Source organism: Patiria miniata, unplaced genomic scaffold (genome assembly GCF_015706575.1).
Source record: "Patiria miniata isolate m_02_andy unplaced genomic scaffold, ASM1570657v1 HiC_scaffold_17, whole genome shotgun sequence".
In the NCBI taxonomy this organism is placed as follows: Eukaryota; Metazoa; Echinodermata; class Asteroidea; order Valvatida; family Asterinidae; genus Patiria; species Patiria miniata.
Window position 1 is genome coordinate 4597621 of NW_024037055.1, and position 23851 is coordinate 4621471.

The 23851-nt window shown below is 41.2% G+C and overlaps 1 protein-coding gene across 1 annotated transcript; it reads left to right on the forward strand.

The window, feature by feature from the left end:
• Positions 1–20331, forward strand: LOC119723559 (tyrosine-protein kinase HTK16-like). The gene is made up of 13 exons (XM_038194274.1): positions 1–382; positions 2572–2793; positions 3498–3652; positions 4038–4239; positions 7359–7602; positions 11672–11877; positions 12930–13229; positions 14750–14927; positions 15550–15752; positions 16702–16887; positions 17813–17904; positions 18203–18329; positions 19164–20331. The coding sequence occupies exons 1-13, from the start codon at positions 200–202 to the stop codon at positions 19368–19370; spliced, it is 2505 nt and encodes an 834-aa protein (XP_038050202.1). The 5' UTR covers positions 1–199; the 3' UTR covers positions 19371–20331.
• Positions 20332–23851: the final 3520 nt, after the last annotated feature.

Genomic DNA, 23851 nt, shown 5'->3' on the forward strand with positions numbered 1-23851 from the left:
TTGTAGATGACCTTTGACTTACTTCTCAGAAACACACGGAAATTAAATGTGGTCGATTGAGTGCGTACACGTTCCTCATTTTGGTTCACTAAAAAAGGGAAGTTTTTAGTATGACAGAAGGAATCGAAACCCGTCCGCGTGTCGACTGAGCACTCGGGACATTGCCAACATTGAAATCTGCAGCGGGAAACTCGGGGAAATGTCTGCTTCGCGCGGAGAACACAACAACAGCGCCGGCGGCCCGTCGCTGGACTTCACCTTGCCGATGCCGCAAGACGAGTACGGCACCTACCCGGAAGTCAGTTGCGACACGGTGCGTCAGAAGCTGACACCTTTGGATGAGATCTTGAAGACGATACCACTGGAAGAATTCCTGATCAAGGTAAAATCTGGCGATTGTGTAGTTACGGGCCACCCTTTCAAAGTGTTCGTTTTCCTTAAACATGTTAAGAGCTTTGTTTATAACTGATCACTCGTAAATAATATTAAAAATTATCAGTCAATATAAACTTGGATTGGACGTTTGGGAGACATTCCCATAGACTTGTGCACAAAATTGTTCAAACTTAAATGTGCCCTAACCAATATTCCCTTGTCCTTTTTCCACAAATTTCGGTATGTTTACTAAAAAGGCCACGAGCAACAAAAATAACCCGATTGCGACAATACAATTTTGCCTCTGAAGGGGGGGCTGTGACATTAGGGAGACTTGAAAATGTCTCCTTAATGACCGATGTCTCTCACTTTTCAAAGAAATTATGATATCATGTCTCCTGGCTCAACATGGTACATTTACATGAATAATAATATTATTGTTAATTTTTTTGAATAATAATGACTTAGAAACTGCAAAGTGAAAATTTCTTAAAAGGGGCACATCGTCCTGAAATCGCCGTAATTCAAGTTTTATGTTTAAGATTGTTTATTTATCCTGTTTCAAAGGTCTTGTTGAAAGGAAACTAACCTAATGTTGCACTGTTCCTGAAACAAAGTTAGTTGTTTACTTTTGTGGTGGTGAACATTTTGTGGCATATGTTCATATCCTGCTGCCATGGCTGCGTAAAACTATGTTGCATCCTGACGCCACTTTTTCTTTCATCATATACATGTAGGCCTAAAATTATCTCAATGAACGTCAGTTATTGCTGAAATGTTAAATACATGAATCTGGGACCGAAAAACATTTCCAATTTTGTTAGAAAATACTTTGTACTTGTTGCTCTCGGCTCTCGGTAGACTTTGTACACGACCAAAGAAGTGGTGTCTGGATACTATATTCTTTCCCCTGCCGATGTCATAATTTACGCATATTCACTTGCTTACTTTTCCCATCCAGTAATTTTTATATTTTCATAGCTTCGCTGATTGTACATGTTGGAATGTCACTTCTCCTTTGTTTTGTTTTTTCGATCATAATCATTATTATTTACATTAATTTATAACTACAGACAATGATGTTCGATCTGAGGAATGTACAATAACTTGTTGATTACAATGTCCCATAGAGTAGCAACGATTCCTGAAAAATTTCATGAGCATGTACATTGTCTGCAGGAAAAAAATACAAACGATCGATTTTAACGATTTTCTCTTGTGGACAGGGTGTCTGAAAGAAATACGGAGCATCAGAAGGGGCTTTGCGCTTTTTAACCCCTTAAAGACTGGTTATAATGGGGACATTCCTCCACACATAGAGCAAGTGGCCCGCATGACTGCACAGCCTTTGTGTGGTAGCGGGACTGCACAAAAGCAGCAGCTGTGGAACTACCCACTAGCCGTGTGCCACAGCATACCGCAGCTGGCAACTGCATTCCAATGAGGATTAGCGGCCACGGCCATGACCACTTCCGATGCGCATGGGGTTAATATAATTTTTTACACAAAAGAAAAAAATGAAAAGACGGATCCTAAGATGCAAGAATAACACAAACAAATTGCCAGTTCTTGACAGTATGGTTGTGCGTATTTTTTTTTGTTCTGTATGGCAACAACTGAAAAACAATATTAGGTTAAAACAAGTCATATTTATGCTACATAATGGGTCTCATATTGCTCATAAAACTTCAAAAAAAAAAAACCACACAATTACCAGCGCCTTGAGTACTAATTGTTGGTAGATACTGTAGTTAGACCATTCAAAACACCTCAAAATCTGGATTCTGGCAAATTGGAGGACAAAAAATGCAGGACCTTTTAAAATCCTCCAGAATTTATTGTTACTGCACTACCACACCTTTCAATTCCTTTCGAAAGGTATTGAAAGGCAACTTACTGAATTTGCCCACAGAGTTGCTTCACCTTCCGAAACCTTTCGAAAAGTTTCAAAGTTCCAGCACTATTGCACCTTTCAAAACCCTTTTAGTCAGGCAAATTTAAAATGTTTTGAAAGGTCTGATAATTCTCTGCCAACTGCACTGGGCATAGCAGGGATAAGACTCTGGTATTTTTTGTCAAAAACTAAAGAGAAAAGGAAGATTGCTTGAGGTTGTAGAAGTCAACTTGAACAATAAAAAAACGTTGTAGAACTTTGGAAATTTAGACTTCCTAAACTTCACTTTTGCCCTCATCAAGGACAAAGCCAATGCCAAGGAACAAGAGAAGAACCTTCTGTGGTTCCACGGGAAGATCACGCGAGAGACCGCCGTTCACATCCTTCAGGACAACGGCAACACGGAGGGGTTGTTTCTTGTCCGGGAAAGCACCAGCTCGCCCGGTGACTTTGTCGTGTCGCTCATCCACGACTCCCAGCCCCAGCACTTTCAGATACACTGCCTGGGCGATTTCTACTATCAGGTAGGTGGAGCCTGTCTCAGTTTCGACATCTCTTTTTGGTTAATTTTTATTGAAAACTAGAGAGCCCTGAATAATGCAACTTGTGACAGTTTTTCCATTTGACGTGTCAAACTTTCAGTCATTTCGAATTTTTTTTTTCAAAACAATTTCAAAACAAAATATTTGCGGTAGCATTTAAAAAAAAAGGAGTCATGGTTTTCTACTAGCCCTAACTCCCTGTGCCTTTTTGCTAGGATGTAGCCTCAATCCTGCAAAATCCTCCAATTGGCCTCATGGAAAAATAGCATATAGCCTCAATCCTGCAAATTCCTCTGTTGTTTCTTGAATATGGTCCATGGAGGGGTGACCACTGCCTGAATCCTGCAAAATCCTCCAGTGACATCCTGGAGCAGTGCGGAGGATGTCAAGTATAATCAAGGACTAAATTTATGCACGGCTGAGCATAAACAACACAAGGTCCGGCCCAAGACCTTGACACAGTGCGTACTCCAAAATCAGCAACACACTTTGGCCATGTAACCTCAATCCTGCAAATTCCTCCAATTTGCAAAAAGGATTTTGGAGGATTCAGGGCGGTTAGGGTTAGTACAGCAGGATGGTTTATTGTTTATCTGTTAACTTAAAAAAAAATCAAAGCCCTTGCAAAAGTTTCGGAGAGTCATTTAAAATGTTTGGTTTTTTAAAATCTTTTTTTGACAACCCAGGTGGACAACGGTCCCTTATTTCAGGGACTGGATGCGCTGATTAACTTCTATGTGGAAGGAGCCAATGGCTTGTCGACAAGACTAGTTGATTTTTGCAAGGGGGAGGTCCCCCCAGCCATGGCCAGACGGAGGGGCAGGACCACACCCTTACACAGGTGCAGAACATAGTACAATAACGACATAAATCGGACCACAGTATTTATAGACGTAGGGGAATGGTAAGGTCAGGGAATTAGGTATCTTGTGTAATCGATTGCAAAGAAAATGTGGACTAACTAAATATAATAAATTAATTGATACAAAAATACCGCTTTTCTTAAAAAAAAGTCGGCACACCAGGTGCCAAGATTTTACAGGATTCTTTAGACTGTCAGTCACTAAGGTAAGGCACTGGTATTTCGTGATAATTTGGTAGTTTTGTTTTTTGATGTTTGCAAATGTTGTATATTCCCTTTAAGCGAGTTTAGATATATAGATGTGGTTTATGACTTGGGAAAAATGAAATGTTAAATTTGTCTTTGTCGTCCATCGCTTCACCAGGGCTGTGATAGACGGCGACCTGAAGCTCATCAACAGGATTCTACAGAGCCCGTACTGCTGCCCACTGGATGCTCGCAACATGGCGGGCCAGACGGTGCTGCACGACGCCGCCATGTTGGGGGACGCCAAGGTGGTGGAGAAACTCCTGGAGAGTGGGGCCAGCGTCAACTGCAAGGACAGCAACTGCGTCACCCCGCTGCATGTAAGTCATGTCATGTCGCCCTCGTCTCATCAGACACTCCTCTTGATTAAGGATGTGATATTTACACGTTTAAACGATAACAAGTCTAAATCCATCGGCGAGCGTGAAGTGTAGGGCCCCTGTTTTGTTTTGATCAAATTAGAGTCAAAAATGATTTTTATTGCTCAAAAATCACCTTTACAGTCAAAAGCAGACTGACACCCGTTTTACAATTTTGAACAGATTCTTGGGGTAGAAACCACAATTTTCCTGCGCTGTTTGTGCCTTGGGATTCAGCGCGCCGTGCGTGCTCACGGTACATCGCGCGGTGATCGCCATCTTTATTTTCGGGTCGCGTGTCGTCGCCGAGCTGTCATCGTCATTTTACCCTGAATTCCCCTAAAAACATCAAAACCCTGCCCTCTATCTATGACATACCTGTTTATTGAGAATGTCGCCAACTACTTTGGTAGGTCCAATAATTTTAAAGTTGATTTTGTTCCCTTATAGGAACCGGGCCCTACACTACACGATCGCCAATCCATGTACAAATTTTCACAAACGTTTTAACGAAACCCGCGTTGTAAAAATGGAATCTTGTTGTAAAGTCCAGGCTTCTGCTCGCATACTGCAGTGTTGAGATGATGTACATGTAGCCTCTCAACAAGCGTAGCCTTAATTTGATGTCTTAGATATGACTAAATTTTGTTGTAAAGTTTTAACAAACCCACGTTGTAAAAATGGAATCTTGTTGTAAAGTCCAGGTTTCTGCCCGCATACTTCAGTGTTGAGATGATGTACAGGGTAGCCTCTCAACAAGCGGAGCCTTAATTTGATGTCTTAGATATGACTAAATTTTGTTGTAAAGTTTTAACAAACCCACGTTGTAAAAATGGAATCTTGTTGTAAAGTCCAGGTTTCTGCCCGCATACTTCAGTGTTGAGATGATGTACAGGGTAGCCTCTCAACAAGCGGAGCCTTAATTTGATGTCTTAGATATGACTAAATTTTGTTGTAAAGTTTTAACAAACCCACGTTGTAAAAATGGAATCTTGTTGTAAAGTCCAGGTTTCTGCTCGCATACTGCAGTGTTGAGATGATGTACAGGGTAGCCTCTCAACAAGCGGAGCCTTAATTTGATGTCTTAGATATGACTAAATTTTGTTGTAAAGTTTTAACAAACCCACGTTGTAAAAATGGAATCTTGTTGTAAAGTCCAGGTTTCTGCCCGCATACTTCAGTGTTGAGATGATGTACGTGTAGCCTCTCAACAAGCGTAGCCTTAATTTGATGTCTTAGATATGACTAAATTTTGTTGTAAAGTTTTAAACAAACCCACGTTGTAAAAATGGAATCTTCTTGTAAAGGCCAGGTTTCTGCCCGACATACTTCAGTGTTGAGATGATGTAGCCTCTCAACAAGCGTAGCCTTAATTTGATGTCTTAGATATGACTAAATTTTGTTGTTAAGTTTTTAAACAAACCCACGTTGTAAAAATGGAATCTTGTTGTAAAGTCCAGGTTTCTGCCTGCATACTTCAGTGTTGAGATGATGTAGCCTCTCAACAAGCGTAGCCTTAATTTGATATCTTAGATATGATTAATTGCTACCCGTCTGTCTCCTAAAATAGATAAAGTTGGCTGTATGTTATGATCGGAGGGAAGTGACAAGGCCGTAAGTGATTGATGAAGCCCCCGTGCTGTGTATTAACGGCGCGCACTTGGTGCCCATCTGCAGGTTATTGTAGGGAAATGACTTACACAGCGTACATAGTTCACCTTTCCTTGCAGCATGGGGCTGGGGGGAATATATAGGAATGACACACTCCGGACTTTAATGGAACACTTCCCAGGAGCGTGTGAATGTTTCCTTGCGATAATCATGGGCATGTTCTTCATTTGCCTCCGGTCGCACACATGGGATCGTTTAGCTTTTCCAGGCCTACTACTACGGTACGTGCATGGATTTGGGGCAAAAAGTGTTTTTAAAGGGAGATTTCAGCAGAGGAATTTACATGTACTCTGTGGAAAATGTATTGTTAATGGTACATGCAGTACACTGTAGCTTTCCAAGAAATATGCCAATAAGTTGAATTTCCTTGAAAAGCTATTTTTGTCACGGAAACCATGCCAAATGAGTGTTAATAACCCTTGAGTGCTACACTTGTATTAAATTGTATTACATTGTATACTGTACTCCTCCATTAACCCTTACCCTACTAGACCCTCCAACGCATGCCAATATGTGCCTCAAGAAAATCTCCTATGTTTTTTGCATGGCCCTCCAATATCTGCCATGTCATTTCAAGGGTAACTGGACAGGCACTCCAATACATGCCACAGAGAACAATGAGAGTCCTCTGATAACAAAGTGAGTGCCCCCAGCTGGTCAGTATCAGGCACCCTCCAGGGCCTCCAACTCCTGCCAATTGGAGCCTTCACTGCTACATCAAAGTATCCTCCAATAAACTGCAGCTGGAGGGCATTGGCATAACCAACTGACATGCAGTAAACTACCCTCAGAGAGTAAGGGTTAATCAATAAAAGCTTGCTGGGCGGTTTGGGGAGTAAATGGCAGGGCGGTTGCAGGATGCTTTGCGGGCTTAAAGGTTAAACTGTAATGTGAAAAATACCCACTTTTGTTACAAATTCTGTGAAAAATCAGCTACAGTATCAAGGAAGTGTGTGCATAATATTAAAATGTATACTTTATCAACAAATAACATATTATTAATGTACATGTGCATGTACTATGCAAGGAATAGGAACATTATTTGCGGCGCTTTGGGGGGGGGGGGGCTGGTGCCACCTTCCAAAATAGGGGGCGCTCTTCAAAACTGGCCATTATGCAAACTACGCATTATGTGCCCATTTTCAGGGCGCTTTGTAGAAGGGTTTTGGGGCTTGGTTTTCATATTCCTTGTTCATATCAGAACTCTCTCATTGGGAAATGGTTACTAAAAACAAATTATATCCGAAATTCTAGGGCCACTTTTTTTCATCTCGAGGGGGCACGTTTATGCTCAAGGGGCCACATTCATGTCCGCAAGAGGGGCACTTGGGTAAAGTTTAAATTACCCTTAAAACTCATTGGATCCAGTCACATCTCATCTTGTTTTTGTTCTCATGATTTCTCGGCAGACCGCATGCATCCACAACCTTCCGCACATCTGCAAGTTGCTTCTGCAGCGGGGTGCGGACCCCACCCTGCGCCACCCCATGACGGGCTGGGTCCCGCTGCACGAGGCCGCCATGCGCGGCCACAGCAAGTGCGTGGAGGAGCTGCTGCGATTCGGGGCGCCGTGCCACCCCCGGAGCGTGGACAACGACACGCCCCTGGATCTGGCCCGGCGGTACGAGCACGATGCCACGATCCGAGCATTGAGTAAGTCTGAGTATACAGCATTACTTGCATAGGCTTAGTGTACACGTACCAGGTACATGTATAAACCAATCCGGACACGCTATAATTTCTATCACAGAGGCCCCTGCAGTGGTGAAAGCTAGCTGTTGTTCAGACAATCTGTGATGGAGCAGTTGCTTTGTACAGTAATGTGCACAATGTTTTCTCCATTGAAGGGGGCCTCGTGATTGTACAGTGATAACTGGCCCGTATTCGTCAATCAAGGAAGAAAATACCGGTAAATGTAAGCCCCCCCCAAAAAAAAATAATCGGTCTCTGGTCAGACCAAAGAGAATTGATGCCGTGGTGCTTTTTGCTTTTTTTTCAAGCTTGGATTGTACCGACAAGGTGGGTACTTAATTTCTTTTTTTTTGTCCTCATATACCTTGGTGTCCTCCATCATTTACCCTGGTGCTCTCCATCATTTGGAGTCGAGCTGCCCACAAATTGAGGAGATGTGCTGTTGTAGCTACCTCGGAAAATTTTAAGAAAAAAAAACTTGACGCACACTATCAAAATCGACGCGCGCGCTGACCAGAGACTAACTAATTTTTTTGGGTCTAATAATGTATTAGTTTTTTGGTATTAATGGAAGTGATATACTGGTACTGGTATGAAGACCCATGCTGGGTTCCAAGTGCAAACATGCCTTGGAATAAAGGGTAAGCTAGCTTTTTCCTATACATTCTGGTTCAATCTGCTTGAAAATAAAAACCAAAAATATTAAGGATGTACTCGTGTCTGTGATATATGTACCTGTACTTGCATCGCAGATGTCAGTGTACAGTACACATGGTACATCTGAAAGTATAAAAACATGAAAAATGTAAATCGAAACGTTACCCAAACTTGCTGGATAGAAAGCAGGAGTGTAAACACTCTGCGACAATATTTTGTCTAACGTTCTTTCATTTCGCAGAAAACAGGAAATGTTTGTCATCACAGGATGATTGGCATCCAGCAATTCCAGGCAGGGGTCATAGGCAGTTAAAGCAAACAAAGAGAAATATTTTAAAGACGAAATTGTTATATGATAAGTCGACTTCCTTTCTGGGAAAAACACATTTAAATTGCCTTCATAAGTACCTAAGACAGTTTACCCATTCCTATTGGTCGGGAGCCCGTCACTTGGCCAGTCTTAAGCGGTTGATAAAACACTGGCTGGCTGGTCTTGAACACTTTTCCAGTGTCACATGAAATTGGAATTCCTATGAGATCTGGTCCCTTTTAGTCTTTTATTGGTTGAACGCTCACAATTTTCACTTATATGCAATACTACCAATTGAGTCTGTATGTCGAATTCACACTACACCAACACAGCTGCACTCTGCGCCACAATGCGCAGTACACCCAACGTGCGCGCCAATCTTCATATAAGAAATTGTTTATGACTATTTGAGAGAGGCTTATGTATATGAGGGTGTTCCGAAAAACATGAAGTAAAATTGTTGAACAAATTCTTTGGGAATTTATCATTTTTGACTTGTTTTGACTTTTGGACTGAAAAACTTTGATTTTTTGACCCAAAAGGTATTTATGAATAGGAATAAATATGTGCTTGGCCGGTATTAAACACTACAGTGTTTCTGACAGTGGCTGCAATATGCGCCGCAGCACCTTGTAAACCCTTATAAAGGTGCTACATAATGGGTCTCATATTTCTCATAAACTTAAATAGACATAAGCACCTTGAGTACCTAATTGTTGGTAGATACTTACGCTATATAAGATCCGGTATTATTATTATTATTATTATTATTACAACGTGTAAGTTTATGACCGATTGGTGTCTGGATGCTGATAATTACCCGAGCCGAATTTCCCTTAATAACATCGTGGACATTTTTCATCTTTTCTTCAAGAGTGCTCACATTTTTGGATATTTGGGTTAAAAAAAAAAAATTGCTGTTCGGATGTTCAGCGTATGCGGCTCCACAGCCCTAATTTTAAGGGATCACAAACTGAGTGTCACGTGAATATCATTAACTTGTCACATGTACATGTTGCAACATTTTACCGATGATAAATTATTAGGGAGCTGCATATCCATTGTATTTCATTAATGTTACTGGGATGTCAGCAAATATTGTTTCTGGTCGAGGTTGTCATAATATGGAGATTCATGTTTTGTTTGTCTAGTACCGGTATGTATTCACATACATGGTTTTGGCTCAAGATATGTATTTGATAATGAGTTTCATTATTTCAATTTTGTTAAAAGTTTGTGAAAGTGCTAGAATACTAAATTTCTTATAATTTGTTTTATGTGGGTTAAGGAAACACTTTTTTTTTCATGTTGAAAATTCTCTCACAGAACCACCCCCCCCAAAAAAAAATCCATAGTAAGTTGTTGCAACAACGGCTGCAAGTACATTGTACATGTAATCGACCTTTCCATGATAAACGAAACTAAATGCAAATAGCTGGTTGTGATAAATTATTTTTATGCAGCGTTACTTTTGGTTTCAGTGACGTACAATACAAAATGAAAAGGCAAATGAACGTTGAAGCCTCCTATGTGCATTGTTTGTACAGCGTGTGCAGCCAGTTTTTTTCAAGCCGTAGGGTCAAGGGAATTAGAACTGAGTTAAAATAATTCCACTTCACTCCTCTTCTGTTTCGTTAATTAATTAATCAAAAAGATACTATGAAATGCACTTCCTTAAAGACGACGCCATTGCAAACTGAAATATGCTGTACAGGTAAAGTCTTGTGTGGTTTGGAGTTTCCTCGTTTTTATTCCAAATTCCCAGTTGCATGCCTGTTTGGGAATAAGTTATCCACAAAAGCTTTTTGTGTCCCCCAACAAATTTCAATATTGGACAGTGCGAACGTAGAGGACTGACACACAAAAGGAGAACAACAGATCCTTTCAGTCCTTGGGAGTTGGGTCTTTTGTTAGAAACGGTTGTCTTTAGTAAGGTTGTGTGCTTAGTCTATGGGAGAGTGTTGTATTACAGGGACAAAGGGAAACACAAATCATTGTCCTCGAGAGTATAGTAAAACAAGAGTGTATGGGTGGTCTAAAGTGAAAAAGTGTTCGTGCATGGTACCCAGAGTGTGAAAATATAAAGGCACAATCTTATTCAGACAAACTGAATTTATCAATTTTATGCATTTATTTATGTGTTAAATTTAATAAGTAACTTAGAGTTAGGATGAATTTACACTACAGATTACATTTTTTTCAGTTTAGAGGGTAAACGGTCCACATGTTAAAGGGAATATACAACATCAACAATCAACAAACAAAACTACCAAATTATTATGAAAGATCTTACTGGACTGTTAGTGGATGACAGTCTAAAGCATCCTGTAAAATCATGCCACCTGGTGTGCTCGCATTGAAAAAAACTGACGTTTTGTTTAAATACTGCCCCAAATTGACCATATTAGACCACATTTTGTTCACAATCGATTACACACCTACATGTATGAACGGGTACAAGCCAGCTGGATTGGTTCCCTGACCTTACAATTCCCTGACGTCTATAAATTGCTCCGTTTCATCTTAAGTGGGGTCAGGGAACCAGACTACAGGAAATGTTATGATTGTTTTTCTTGTTTTTTCAAGCATACGAACACAAAACTTCAAACAAACCAGTGTAACAATATTTGCCAGTATCGACCCACAAATCCATCCATTTTTGAAAATTACAGCCATGCAGCAAATGTTGTATACCTTTAAATGGTCAGTAAAAGTGCAAGGTATGACGTTTTTTTCACCCTCTTCAGCCCAGCACTGATGATACCAAACTGCTGTTTTTGGCTTCAGACTATTGTCTCTTGAACAAAAACATTGACAAGTTTGCAGTCCGCAATTGCAGCTAGATAGCTCAGTTGGTAGCGCACCGGTACAGCATTCCAGATGCCCGAGGTTCTAATCCCCCTGTTGTCCAAGTCTTTGAACAAAGACATTAACAAATTGGGAGACCACCAACAAATGACTGGATAGCTCAGTTGGCAGTTTCCCGGAGGCCCAGGCTCAAATGCCGCCCCAGTCAATTTCCGTCTTGAATCTGATGAGTATTTTGATCTCCATTTACGACAGAAAACTACCAGCCTCTGGTCCCCAAGACCATGAAGGGACACTGGGACCACGGCATGCTGGACCGCAACAAAGCCATGGAGGTCATCCAGAAACAGGGGGCCAAAGACGGGCAGTTCCTGATCCGCAGCAGCTCCCACAAAGTGGGCATCTACGTCCTGTCCATGGCCGCCAACGGCAGCATCTACAACTTTGAAATCAACAAGAAGGTATTGTTTATGGTTTGGGACAGTCATAGCCCTTTCTGCAAGGCCAATTAGGCTCATTCCCTGTGCTCTAAAACCAATTAAGTTGTTTGCTAAGGCCAAAAAAAATAAATAACTCGGTCTCTGGTCAGCGCGCGCGTCGATTTTAATCATGCGCGTCGATCTTTTTTTCTTCCAAAATGTTCCGCGGTAGCTCCAACAGCGCCCTCTATTTCCGCCCCTCAATTCTTTTTACCAAAGAGCGCCAAGGAATGGGAAATTGCACCAAGGCAAATGATCGAAAGTACCAAGGCAAATTATGGAGGACACCAATGTACATGAGGACACCAAAAAAGCAAAATAGTACCCACCTTGTCTGTACAACATTTGCTTTTGCTTCAGTGTTTAGAAATAAATGGATTTGGAGGATTAGTATGTTAAGAAATATTGTTAAACTGACTTGTTTCACGTTTTGGGCTTGGAGATGCTGGAAAAACCAAGAAAACCATTAATGTTCTAGTAGTCTGGTTCCCTGACCCCACTCAAGACGAAACAGAGAATTAATAGACTTTGGGGAATTGTAAGGTCAGAGAATCAGTCTAGCAGGCTTGTACCCCTTCACAGGTGTGTAATCAATTGCAAAGAGCTTTTGCAGTTTTTGCAGCAAAGAGTTTCCAAGCAGTTTTCTGAAAAAAGCCAGTTTTTTCCAACGCTGGTCGGCCGACCAGCGTTGGAAAAATACAATTTTTCTTGAAAATGTCAGCACACCAGGAGCCACGATTTTCCAGGATGCTTTAGACTGTCATGCCCTAACAATCTACTAAGGTATTTTGTGATAATTTGATCATTTCATTTTGTGATGATTGCAAATGTTGTATCTTCCCTTTAACCAAAATCCATCACAAGTACATTTTTTACCTCGTCTGCAAAGCTGATGGTTGGCGTATTTCACAGAATTGGGAGGACTTTCGGCTTGTGTGCATCCAGAAAGCCTGTATAGCTAATACCATGACATGCATGTAACAAACCCCCCCATTGGCTAATTTACGCAAGGGCTTGTTGATATCGCCCAATAGGGAGATAGCTTCTTCATCGACGACGGCCCCTACTTTGACACCATCGAGCACCTCGTGGACCACTACATGCACTACGACGACGGGCTCCCCATGCGGCTCTTGCAACCCATCAGCCAGTACGGCGCCCCTGCAAACCAGTACCCAGCGGTGCCGGACCACCCACCCAGGGGGGCAGTGAGAAATGGGGAGCGGCCCCCTATACTGGGGCCGAGACCCCCCGATCTGGCCAGGGAGCTCCCTGTGCCGGCTAGTGGGCCCCCTTCCAGTCCTTCAAAGAATATGAGAAAAGGACCGTTTGCGGTGAGTGTTGTGCTCGTTCCTGTGTATGTGTTCCATGTTACCCCCGAGGACCGATGCACAAAGGGAGTCCTCGGGAGTTGGGTCTTTTGTTGGAAACGGTCCTCTCTAGTTAGTTTGCGTGCTCAGTCTATGGGAGAGTGTTATATTACAGGGACAAAGGGAAACACAAAGCATTGTCCTCGAAAGTAAAGTAAAACAAGAGTGTGTGTTCTATTCATTGTTTGTTCTATTCATGTCAAGTAAACCCAACAAAAGATGGTGTCTGTTATGCCTAACTACTGTACAAGGGGTGTGCATTTATGGGTATATACACAATGTAGTACGGGATCCGGGGACCCATTTGAAAAAAAGGCATAGGTACCCGGGTCCCTGTTAAAAAAAAACAACCCAAAACTTCAAATCTCGGAAGTTGCTGTTCAGATTGTTTATAAAGCTCGGTACGATAATTGTACCACATCGATGCATCAATACAGCAAGACACAAGTGTGTACAGTGAGCATGGCGTTACGGTGTAAACTGCAACTTTGGCGAGCGTCATAAATATGTTTTGTGTGTTACATTTTGTACATCATAGAGCAAGTTCTGGCTAGGACCATTGGGCAGCTAGTGGTTGATTTGTGACGTAACTTACGCCTGCGCACTTATAGCAACGCGCGAACGCCTCCAGTCAATTGATGGTCAAAACGTCATCACGAAACTTCTTGGTCCTGGTTCCCCCTTGTGCTTTATAATCCAAGTGCCTCTTGGTAACCAGCGATGCAACCATGCCATTGGTCCGGTTCCAAATAGTCGACTAGAGTAGTCCAACCGTCCTTCGTTCGAATGAAATTAGTCAAACTATGGTTAACTACACATGTAGTTCGCGCCCAAAGTTGCTCTCACGTTCAGAATACATATTTTGACCTACCTCGTCGTCGTTCGTATAACTCGTTCCTGGAGGTATCACACCGGAACGTCAGTTCTCAACCACTCCAATGTGGTGTCGTCAAGGTCGATCAGGCCAGCAGGTCCGTTGGGAGGGCCGAAAATTGGACACTCGTAGGATGTGCGTGGTCGTCTGTGGGGACCCACAGGGGCAGGTGTCGTCGGCTATGGCGCAGACTAGGTGGAGGAACGAGTTGGTTTTTCCGCACCCCGTCCGTAGTTGGTTGAGCCTAACCCAGGGCTTGCGCTCGAGGTTGTGCCCTGCTGGCTTTGTTGATGGTACAGGCATGAAGTGGTGCAGGCTGGTGGTCATTCTCTGCCACTGCTCTCTCCATGGGTCTGCTACCCAGGACGGGCAGAGTGAGGGGCCGTTCTTTAGCTCATAAGCACAGGTAACGAAGTGCCGGTGGTTGATTCGCTGCGGAGGGCAGTTGTCGGGGATGTAGGACACTAGGCTACTGGGCGTGTTAGCCTTCTGTGAGAGCTTGACCTACCTGATCATGGGTCATTGTAAACAGTTTGGTTTGTAAATATGTATCTAGGTTACAATGAGTAATATATCTTTCAACCATCTTGCCCTTGCTCTTTGGATCCAGGACCAGCAAGGGAGTCCACCGAGCGCCAGGCCCAGCGGATTCTCTCGTCTCTTCTCCAAGACTAAGAAGCGGGCCACGCAGAAACTGCTGCAGCAGCAGCAACAGCAGCAGCAGGCAAAAGCGGCGGCCAACCGGGAGACCGACATGGTGAACATCAACGCAAAGGACATAGTGAAAGGTAAGGAGCAAGTATTTGGTCTATTGGTCTCTAGTCCAGCGATGAAACTTTATGGTCATGGCTCCCTGCTGTACATTATGATGCCCGCTGCTATCGTAACCAGCAATGCGACCAAACTTGGTAGACTAGTCGTGTATGGTTGGCTGCACTATGGACTCCATACACAAGTGCGTGTGCCCTTGGGCAATATTTTGCACCTGAGAGTGAAATCAAGTGATTTCAATTTGAAGCCTAAGACTAGACTGGTACATGTCCAACTTTTTGAGAAGATTGACCCTTCAGACGTATGGTGGCAGATTATGGAGAGATGTGTGGAAATAGAGACAGGTACCTGATGTTTCTTTTGACACAATTGATTGATTCAGTACTAAAGGGGTGTTGGACTGGTTGTTTCATGTGCCAGTCTATGTTCTTGTGTTGCATGTTTTCAGTACCTTAAGTTACTCTCATACACAGTATTGAGAGTCCTAAATTATCAGACTTGTGACATATATGTACATGCATTATTGGCTGTGTATTTTTATGTCCAGTTCTCATGGACTTTGGTCACAGATCAGGATCAGCGAGTAAATCATGAACCAATCATGAATCATGAACCTATCGTTGATTCCTGCTTTTATAGGCCAAGAAATAGGCCAGGGGGAGTATGGCTCAGTCCTGCAAGGCAAGTGGCGTAACTACGACGTGGCACTGAAAACCTTACACCAGGAACATCTGCAGGCGGGCCAGCGAGAATTCATCCGTGAGGCGAGGGTCATGCACGGCCTGGACCATCCCTGTATCGTCAAGCTGCACGGTGTGGTGAGAGGCCCACCCATGATGATGGTAAGTAGTGATAATCACCTCATACATATTCATCACCTCATGCATAGCCATCATCTCATACATATTCGTTGCATTGCCTCGTTCATATTAATTATCATTGTTACATTCAGCTACGCCATCACAGCAGTCAAAATCAATCAAGTGACTGTTTTTAAACTGAGCTACGAATTCCCTTGTTAAAGGAAATATACAACATTTGCAAACATCGAAAAACAAAACTACCACATTTTTATGAAATACCTTACTAGGATGTTGGTAAATGACAGTCTAAAGCATCCTGTAAAATTATGGCACCTGGTGTGAAGTCATTTTCAAGAAAAGTGGTATTTTTGTATACATTTCCAAAGATGGTCGGCCGACCACCGTTGGAAAAACCTAACTATTTTTCATCTACTGATCCAAATTTACCATTTTTTTCAGTCCAAATTTTGTTTGCTATTGGTTACATGTTCATGAACGGGTGCAGGCCAGCTAGACTGGTACCCTTACCTTACCATTTTCCGGCATCTGTAAATTGGTCCATTTCATCTTTAGTGGAGTCAGGGAACCAGACTACTTGAACACTTTTGTTTTCCTTGGTTTTTCCAGCATTTTCGAACACAAACTTCAAACATGCCAGTGTAACAATATTTGATCTACTATACTAACCCCTCAAATAGTTCATTTCTGAAAATTACAGCAAAAGCCAATGATGTACATTCCCTTTAATTTGATAGAAACATGCTTTGACTGGAGGTGATTGATATGCCAGCTGTACCTACCAGTTACCTCTGTTGTCTGTTGATGGAATTTGACTAGTCACAGTGTTTACATGAATGTGACCGGACTTTTTTTTTACTAGCCTGTGTACAAATGCATGGCAGAGGAAGTGGAAGAAAGTTGTGACTGTGTGTGACTGATCAAACAGTAGGGGGGTTAAAGCAAGTTCTATTTGATCTCTGGAGCACAGGTGCAAGAGTTGGTGCCGATGGGATCGCTGCTGAACCTCCTAGAGGACCACCCCGATCAGGTCTTGGAGGAAAACTGTCGACTCTGGGCGGCTCAGATAGCATGCGGGATGAAGTACCTGGAGACCAAGAAGTTTGTCCATCGGGATCTGGCTGCCAGGAATATCTTGCTGGAGAGCAAAGAGCAGGTTGGTCGGACTTTTAAATAGAACTGATAAGTAAAAAGTTACATTGCTCATTCAGAAAGGTTACATTGCAAGTTTTGCTGCCACTTACTGAAAGAGAGTCAATATTGATTTACAAGTATTTTATGTCCTTGAAAATCTTGATAACAGGCATGCAACTTTTCTTCGGATCAGCTGATTTCCTCTTTTTTTACTTCCCATGTGTGCCATTGAAAATAGAAAAACACTGTACAAAGTCTGGGAAAAATTTGAATTTCCTCTTTTTTTTTGTGATTTGCCAGTTGCATGCCTGTGATAATCGTATTGTTGTTTTTGCACTTGAAGTGTCCGTGAAATGAATATTTTTTAGAAACACTGAGCAGTGTCTTCCTGAAATGACATCACATCAACAGCACCCTCAGTGTCCGGAAAAGCATGGAAAAATTTTAATTGTTTAAGCAAGTGCACTTTTAACTAAAATTTACCCAAAAGGGATGCCAAAGGGTTGTCATACATTTAAGAGGAGTAGAAAGTTACACAAAATCCAAAAAAAAAATTGGATTCTGTTCGAACGTGAATCCAAAAGTTTGCTCATTGAAAACATTTGTGAGAAAAATTGCTCATTGGCTCACTGCCATGTACTGACACAACAATGCATCACCAAAGACAAAAAATTACAACAGCAAAATATCCAAAATTCTGGTAACTTTTTGTGCAGAAATAGTTGTTAGAGAGGTTTCTGCCTGTAATGACATTACACTTTGCTCATGAATATGGAAATTTGCATTAGCATGATAACCAAAAAAGGCACCAAAATACCCTTGAAAAGTGGCAAAACGAAAATTGAAAATAAGATGAAATGGGACACAGAAATGCATTTTGAGGATTGCATTAAAAACAAAATGCATTGCATGGGCCCTTTAATGAAAAATTAAATTTACTTTTTTAGGTCAAGATCAGTGATTTTGGGTTGTCACGTGCAACTGGCGAAAACAACGACTACTACCGGGCAACATCGGGGGGTAGATGGCCTGTCAAATGGTATGTTTATTAACCACCGAAAGGCTGGTTTATGCTCTGCACATAAGCAAACGCGAATTGGAATTTGTGACCTCTGGGAAATTTTGGATAGTCTGTGGAATTCCCTTGCATAGCAAGGGTCTGTGATGTGCAAGCAGATTTGGCAATTAATTACGCAAAATCGTTCAACAACCTGAACCCAGTTCTGTCTCATTTTGCCATAACGGCTCACAAATAATGTCCTGGTTTTAATAAGACCTTTATGTCCTGCTGAACGACATTTGTCTGTTTCAATTTTCTCCAATCTCATGTTTTCAAGGTATGCGCCTGAGTCCATCTACTTCGGGACGTTCTCCCATGCGTCTGACGTATGGAGTTTCGGAGTCACTCTGTGGGAGATGTACACCTTCGGAGACCAACCCTACGGGGACATGATGGGATCTGATGTAAGATTGATGGAAACTTCTTTTTCGACAATGACAACTTCACAGGAACATGTTAATATTAGACTCAGCCTTGGTTCTGAGAGCCTGTCTACTCTGCTTGATTGGCAGGCCCGTTGCTAAGGGGGGACTTGGCAAGCACTTGCCCCCCCCCCCCCCCCCCCCCAACGGCAAAAGCCATACATATATATTTTGTATTTTTATGGTAGTGATCCCCCTAGTTGCTACTGTGCCCCCCCCCCCCCATGCTCAGGGCTGGCGACGGGCCTGTTGATTGGTCTTACCAACTTATCAAGGTCGATACAAGACATTTACTGCTTTGTGTTTGAAGTAAACGAATGGCTATTTTACTCATGACATATATTTTTAAGAGTTGCCGCATGATTCCTGAAAAAAGTTGACAAAATTCTTTACAAAATGGCAGGCGGAGGTGACTCAACGATTGTTTTTAAACGAAAAAAATCAAGCACAAACGGCCATCGTAAATGCTGTCATTATCCTTGTCCAAAATGTTTAGATTATTTAAAACATTGCGCAGCTACGCCAAGTTTCGTGAAATCGATTGTAAGTTGTATTGCACAGCTGCGCATCACATTTGTTGCGCAAGTCCTACGTATGGCGTAGTTTAAGCTCTGTTTTGTGAAATCGGCTGCTGGAAACACCAAAAACGTCATAAAATCATTCTCTGAAAGATCTCAGTTGGACTCTTTGCACAATTATCTCCTAAAACAATGACCAAAGGAAGTGTTACATTGAGTTGATAAGCTGTCTGGAGGCAACATACGCTTTGTATGGCACATTTGCACATCTCCCTTTTTTCCCACCCGTCCTTTTCAGGTGATTAAGATGATTGAAGCCGGCGGCCGGCTGCCCCAGCCGGACGACTGTTCCCGCAAAATCTACGACATCATGCTCCGGTGCTGGTCGTACGACGCCAAGGACCGACCCACCTTCATGCAGCTCAATCAGTCGTTCAGCGAGGACCCGGACTATCGGGAGTTCTACCATGCCGGGGTGAAGCAGGCGCCCAGCAGGAAGAGATAAACAGGCTGAACAATGTTGGGGCATTTTGAAGCCCTCCAGGTGTATTTTTCCCATGATTGGTAGTAGTGTGTGTGGAGGATATGATCCCCTGATGGTGGGGTATGAGGAGGCAGAAAAAGGGCACTTCTTATCTAATAACTTTCAGGGTTTTTTTCAGAACCCTCATCTCCCTGCAATCTTGATTTCAAGTTTCCTTGATTGTTTTGTACAGGAAATGGATCTGATGTTTAAAAGGGGTTATCATGGCTGTCTAATTGGGTTCTTTATAAGGTTGTCATTTCTCTTGATGCTGATTATTATAAATACACGGTTGATCCTGTGGCCTGGAAAAAAACCTTGAAAAGTCGTTCAAGTTTATTTTCAATTTCAAGGGTCATGGAAATTTGTAAAAATGACAAAAGTCATGGAAAGTCATGAATTTTGTTTTGTTATTTTAAATGTAAAACTTCGTAGTGTTTCTGTTGCAGTTTTGATCTGCATTTTGATGAATTTGATGGATTTTCATAATTTGGACAGGGAAAAGTCACGAAAAAGTCAGCAAATTTTATTGTCCTAAAGGTGTGGGAACCCTGCAAATAGTACAGGATATGCTGGATATGACAAAAAAAGTATCACTTGCTGTTTAAGAAGGGTTTGAGTAGATTTTTGTCCCAATTAGAGGTAAATATCAGGCTTCCTTTTAAATAATTCAGCTTTTGTATATAATAAGCACAAAATACAGGGCAAGTCAGAATGATGTGGACCCAACTTAAAGAAAATCTTTAAAGTATTTAGCAATTGTCAAGACAAATGCAAATGAGATATGTTATAGGCTGGTACTTTGGCCATATTTGGTAAAAGTTGTACGTATATCCATGGTACCATTTTGAAGAAAAGCGCTAGCAAAGAACACGCGCTAACCACGGTTCCATTGTTCAACAAATGTATTGAAATTGCGTACTGATGTGAAGCAGTGTAATAACAAATAAAAACCTAGTCATGGTGACTGACTCACTTGAAGTAATATTGACACATTTAAAAAAAAAAAAGGCAAACCAATTTCGTGTGCAGACTGGAAAATGAGCCACTTCAATGAAAATGGCATAACTCCTCACCGCAACCACTAATTTGAATAAAAGCAAAATTCTTGTGGAAGACAAGGTAATAACCATTCATATAAAACACTCAGTTTGTTTCTCAATATACTCTATAAACTTGGGTCCAGATCATTCTGACTCGCCCTGTAGAATTACCAGCTACATGTAAAAGGGTATGTACATCATGCCAAATATCACATTGTAGCAATATAAATATTTATAGCCCTCTTCTGTACAGAAAAAAAAGTCCTACACAATTCACCTCATTACGCCTGTCACAAAAAGTCAACTTTTTGTCGGATATTATAAATACTGGAATCAATTTTACAGACTTTCAATCAGTGTAGATCTAAGAACATTTAATATTGTTTAGCATTGGCATTGCTGGATCAGTGCCAAGCTTTGTAAAATGATGAAAGTAGGGGTTTGCATCGGAGCCGGGTACCGGAGTACCCGACCAGCTGATGTCAGGAAGCGATTCCAGATCATGGGATCGGGTACCTGTAGCCAACTTTACAAATTACTTAGTAACTTCTCGGACAATAAAAAAAGGAGGTTTGGAATGTCATTTGTGGAAAATTTTTAAAATGAAAACCAGGCTACATGGAGAACAAAAACAGATTTCACGTTTATGTGCATTTTAAGGCGCGACAGATGACGCTAGGGAAAGTTGCAGCTTACACCGTAAAGCCGCATGAATAATGCCCTTCGGGTAACTCCCGGGATTTGAATTTTAGGGTTGGGTTTCTTTTACGGGTACCCGGATACCCGTGTTTTACTTCAATAGGGTACCCGGTTACTGAACTACCCGTTAATGCACACCACTGGACAAAAGTATAACTACTAAAATCAGGAAATGTAAAATATACCCTCCAAAATGTTTGGGAAAATAATATCCTTTTTTTTGTTGAATAAATGAGGGGATGCATGTTTATGGATGATTATCAACTTATGGACAAAATTAAACAACTATCATTTTGTAAAATCTGTAACTTTATTGATAATGACAACTACTGTGAAACTAATCTCAGTATTGATCAGTTAGAACTTATATTTAAAATGTGTTGCTTGCCATTACCTCTAGAAATGTAAATATATCTTGAAGAGCAGATATTTTTGATAATTATTGAGAACATCTCAATCAGTAGTGTAACCTAGAAGGAAATTAGACTTCAGCTTGTCTCATGAACCTCTTTTTTGTATTGTTGAATCCTAGTTTTTTTGGTAGTTTCGAGACCATTCTAGCCAACTTAAAAAAAAATCTGAGCTTTTTTTTCGTAATAATAATAATAATAACAACCGTGGTGCTTATATAGCGCTTTCCATCGTATCAACAATCTCAAAGCGCTTTACAATTATTACCCCGTTCATCAGGCCATGGGACCACGCGGCAGCCGATATCAGCGCTCAATCGGTCCTTGACCCTCACAGGTACCCATTTATACTCCTGGGTGGAGAGAGGCAATTGTTGTTAAGTATCTTGCCCAAGGGTACAAACACCATGTTCCTGGAAGGAATTCGAACCCATCTTGTGAGATTAAGATGTAAAAAATCACCCACATTTTAAAAAAATATGTATTTACAGGGGAAAAATTGTGGAATCAGTTATGATTGAATTAGTTTTTGTAAACAAACTACTTCCTCAGCAAACTTAATGATGCTGCTAAAAGTAAAACGATGTACTTACAAGGCTAATGCTTATGCTCTTCCAGAAAATTGGTACTCGATCTACAATTAATTTACACGATGCAATAATATTGGTTAAAAAACATTTACTGTATGACATTGGATGAGTCACTTGTTGAAGATGCTTATCATTTGTTTTTTTGTTACTTTGTTCATACGTAGTTTTACTCTCTTTTTTTGATTATGCAATTGATATGCAACGAGGCATATTTTTAAATATATTTTTGTTACTTTTTTTTAAGTTTGTATGTCGCAATTAACCGTACGTTTTGTTAGCAGTTTATGAATTTGATTTAATTCTTGTGAAGAAGAGTGATTTGATGTTTCTTTGACTACTCAGATTTGTGGAGAAAAGCGGATTTTAATTTAATTTTTGATTTTCGTGATCTGCAGGAATTGGAAAGGTATTTGTTGCTGTTTGAACTCATAGCCATCATTATGAAAAGTTAATGAAAATCTAGTTGTCAGTAGCAGTTGAACTTGAAAGCATTGGTAATCATGTTACAGGAACCATGGTATGAATTTCACTTGGGAACATATTGCATGCAACTGTCTACTCTTAAATGCATGAAAACTTGCCATTTGACATCCTCTTTTGGTAAATTATATTGAAAGTGCACATCTGTTCCATGTTGTTTCCGGACAACCGAGGGCGCTGTTGCTGTTACGTCATTTCAGGAAGACACTGTTCAGTCTAGGGGGTTTTCTGTTCAAATGTGAACTCAAACATTTGCTCATTGTACACCATTGTTTTGTGAAAAATAGTTTGCTCATTGGCTTACTGCCATGTACTGAAACAACGAAAAACAAAGAAAGGAAATTTACGACTCGCAGCAAAATATTCAAAATTCTGGCAATTTTTTTGTGCTGAAAGAGCTGTAACATTGAGGTTTCTTCCTGAAATGACATCATACTTTTGCTCATGAATGTGGACATTTTCATTAGCATAAAAAGTCACCAAAATACCTTTGAAGCGGCAAAACGAAAATTGAAAATAAGGTGAAGTGGGACACAAAGGTGTATAGTCAAGGGTTGCACTAAAATAATTACATTGCATAGGCCCCTTAAGTTATATTACTTGATCATTTTCTTTGGCCAGTGCAGTGGTAATCTTATTCGACTAGCTGTGGAGTCAATGATTGTAAATATTCGTATTTGGTCAAAGAACATTTACGTATCAAGAATCAGTTATTTTTACAATCTGTTTGAATCACTAAGGCCTACATTTATCCGGTCAATGTTCTGTTATGTTCTGTATTAATGTAACAATGTTACGTAGTAGCAATGGAACTTCCACATTCGGAAGTTTGCATATTTTGTCGTAGAATTTCCATCATTGTCGTGGATGTTGGGTTCCACAACCTTGTCCCCGTGGTGTCAGAGCTAGTATGCTACACACACACACACATAGGGAACGAGGCTGGAGTTTCTGCATCTGATAGTGGAATTTCTGTTTTTGGACATACATGAAAAATGTCTGTTCAGTAGATTTAGATTTGTTTAAAGAAAATATGTGCTGAAACACTTAAACATGTTATCTGGAAATTTAGAGAAGTATGAGTCCACTAGATGCTCTTGCTGGCAGGAGAGGAGTATTTAATTTCCTTTCACCTTTTTCACCTTCCCCTTATGACGCCATAGTGAGGACAGGTGTTCGTTCCTCTGTGATATGTGCATGGTAGACACACTGTACATGTACTTTCATTGTCACTGAGTTTG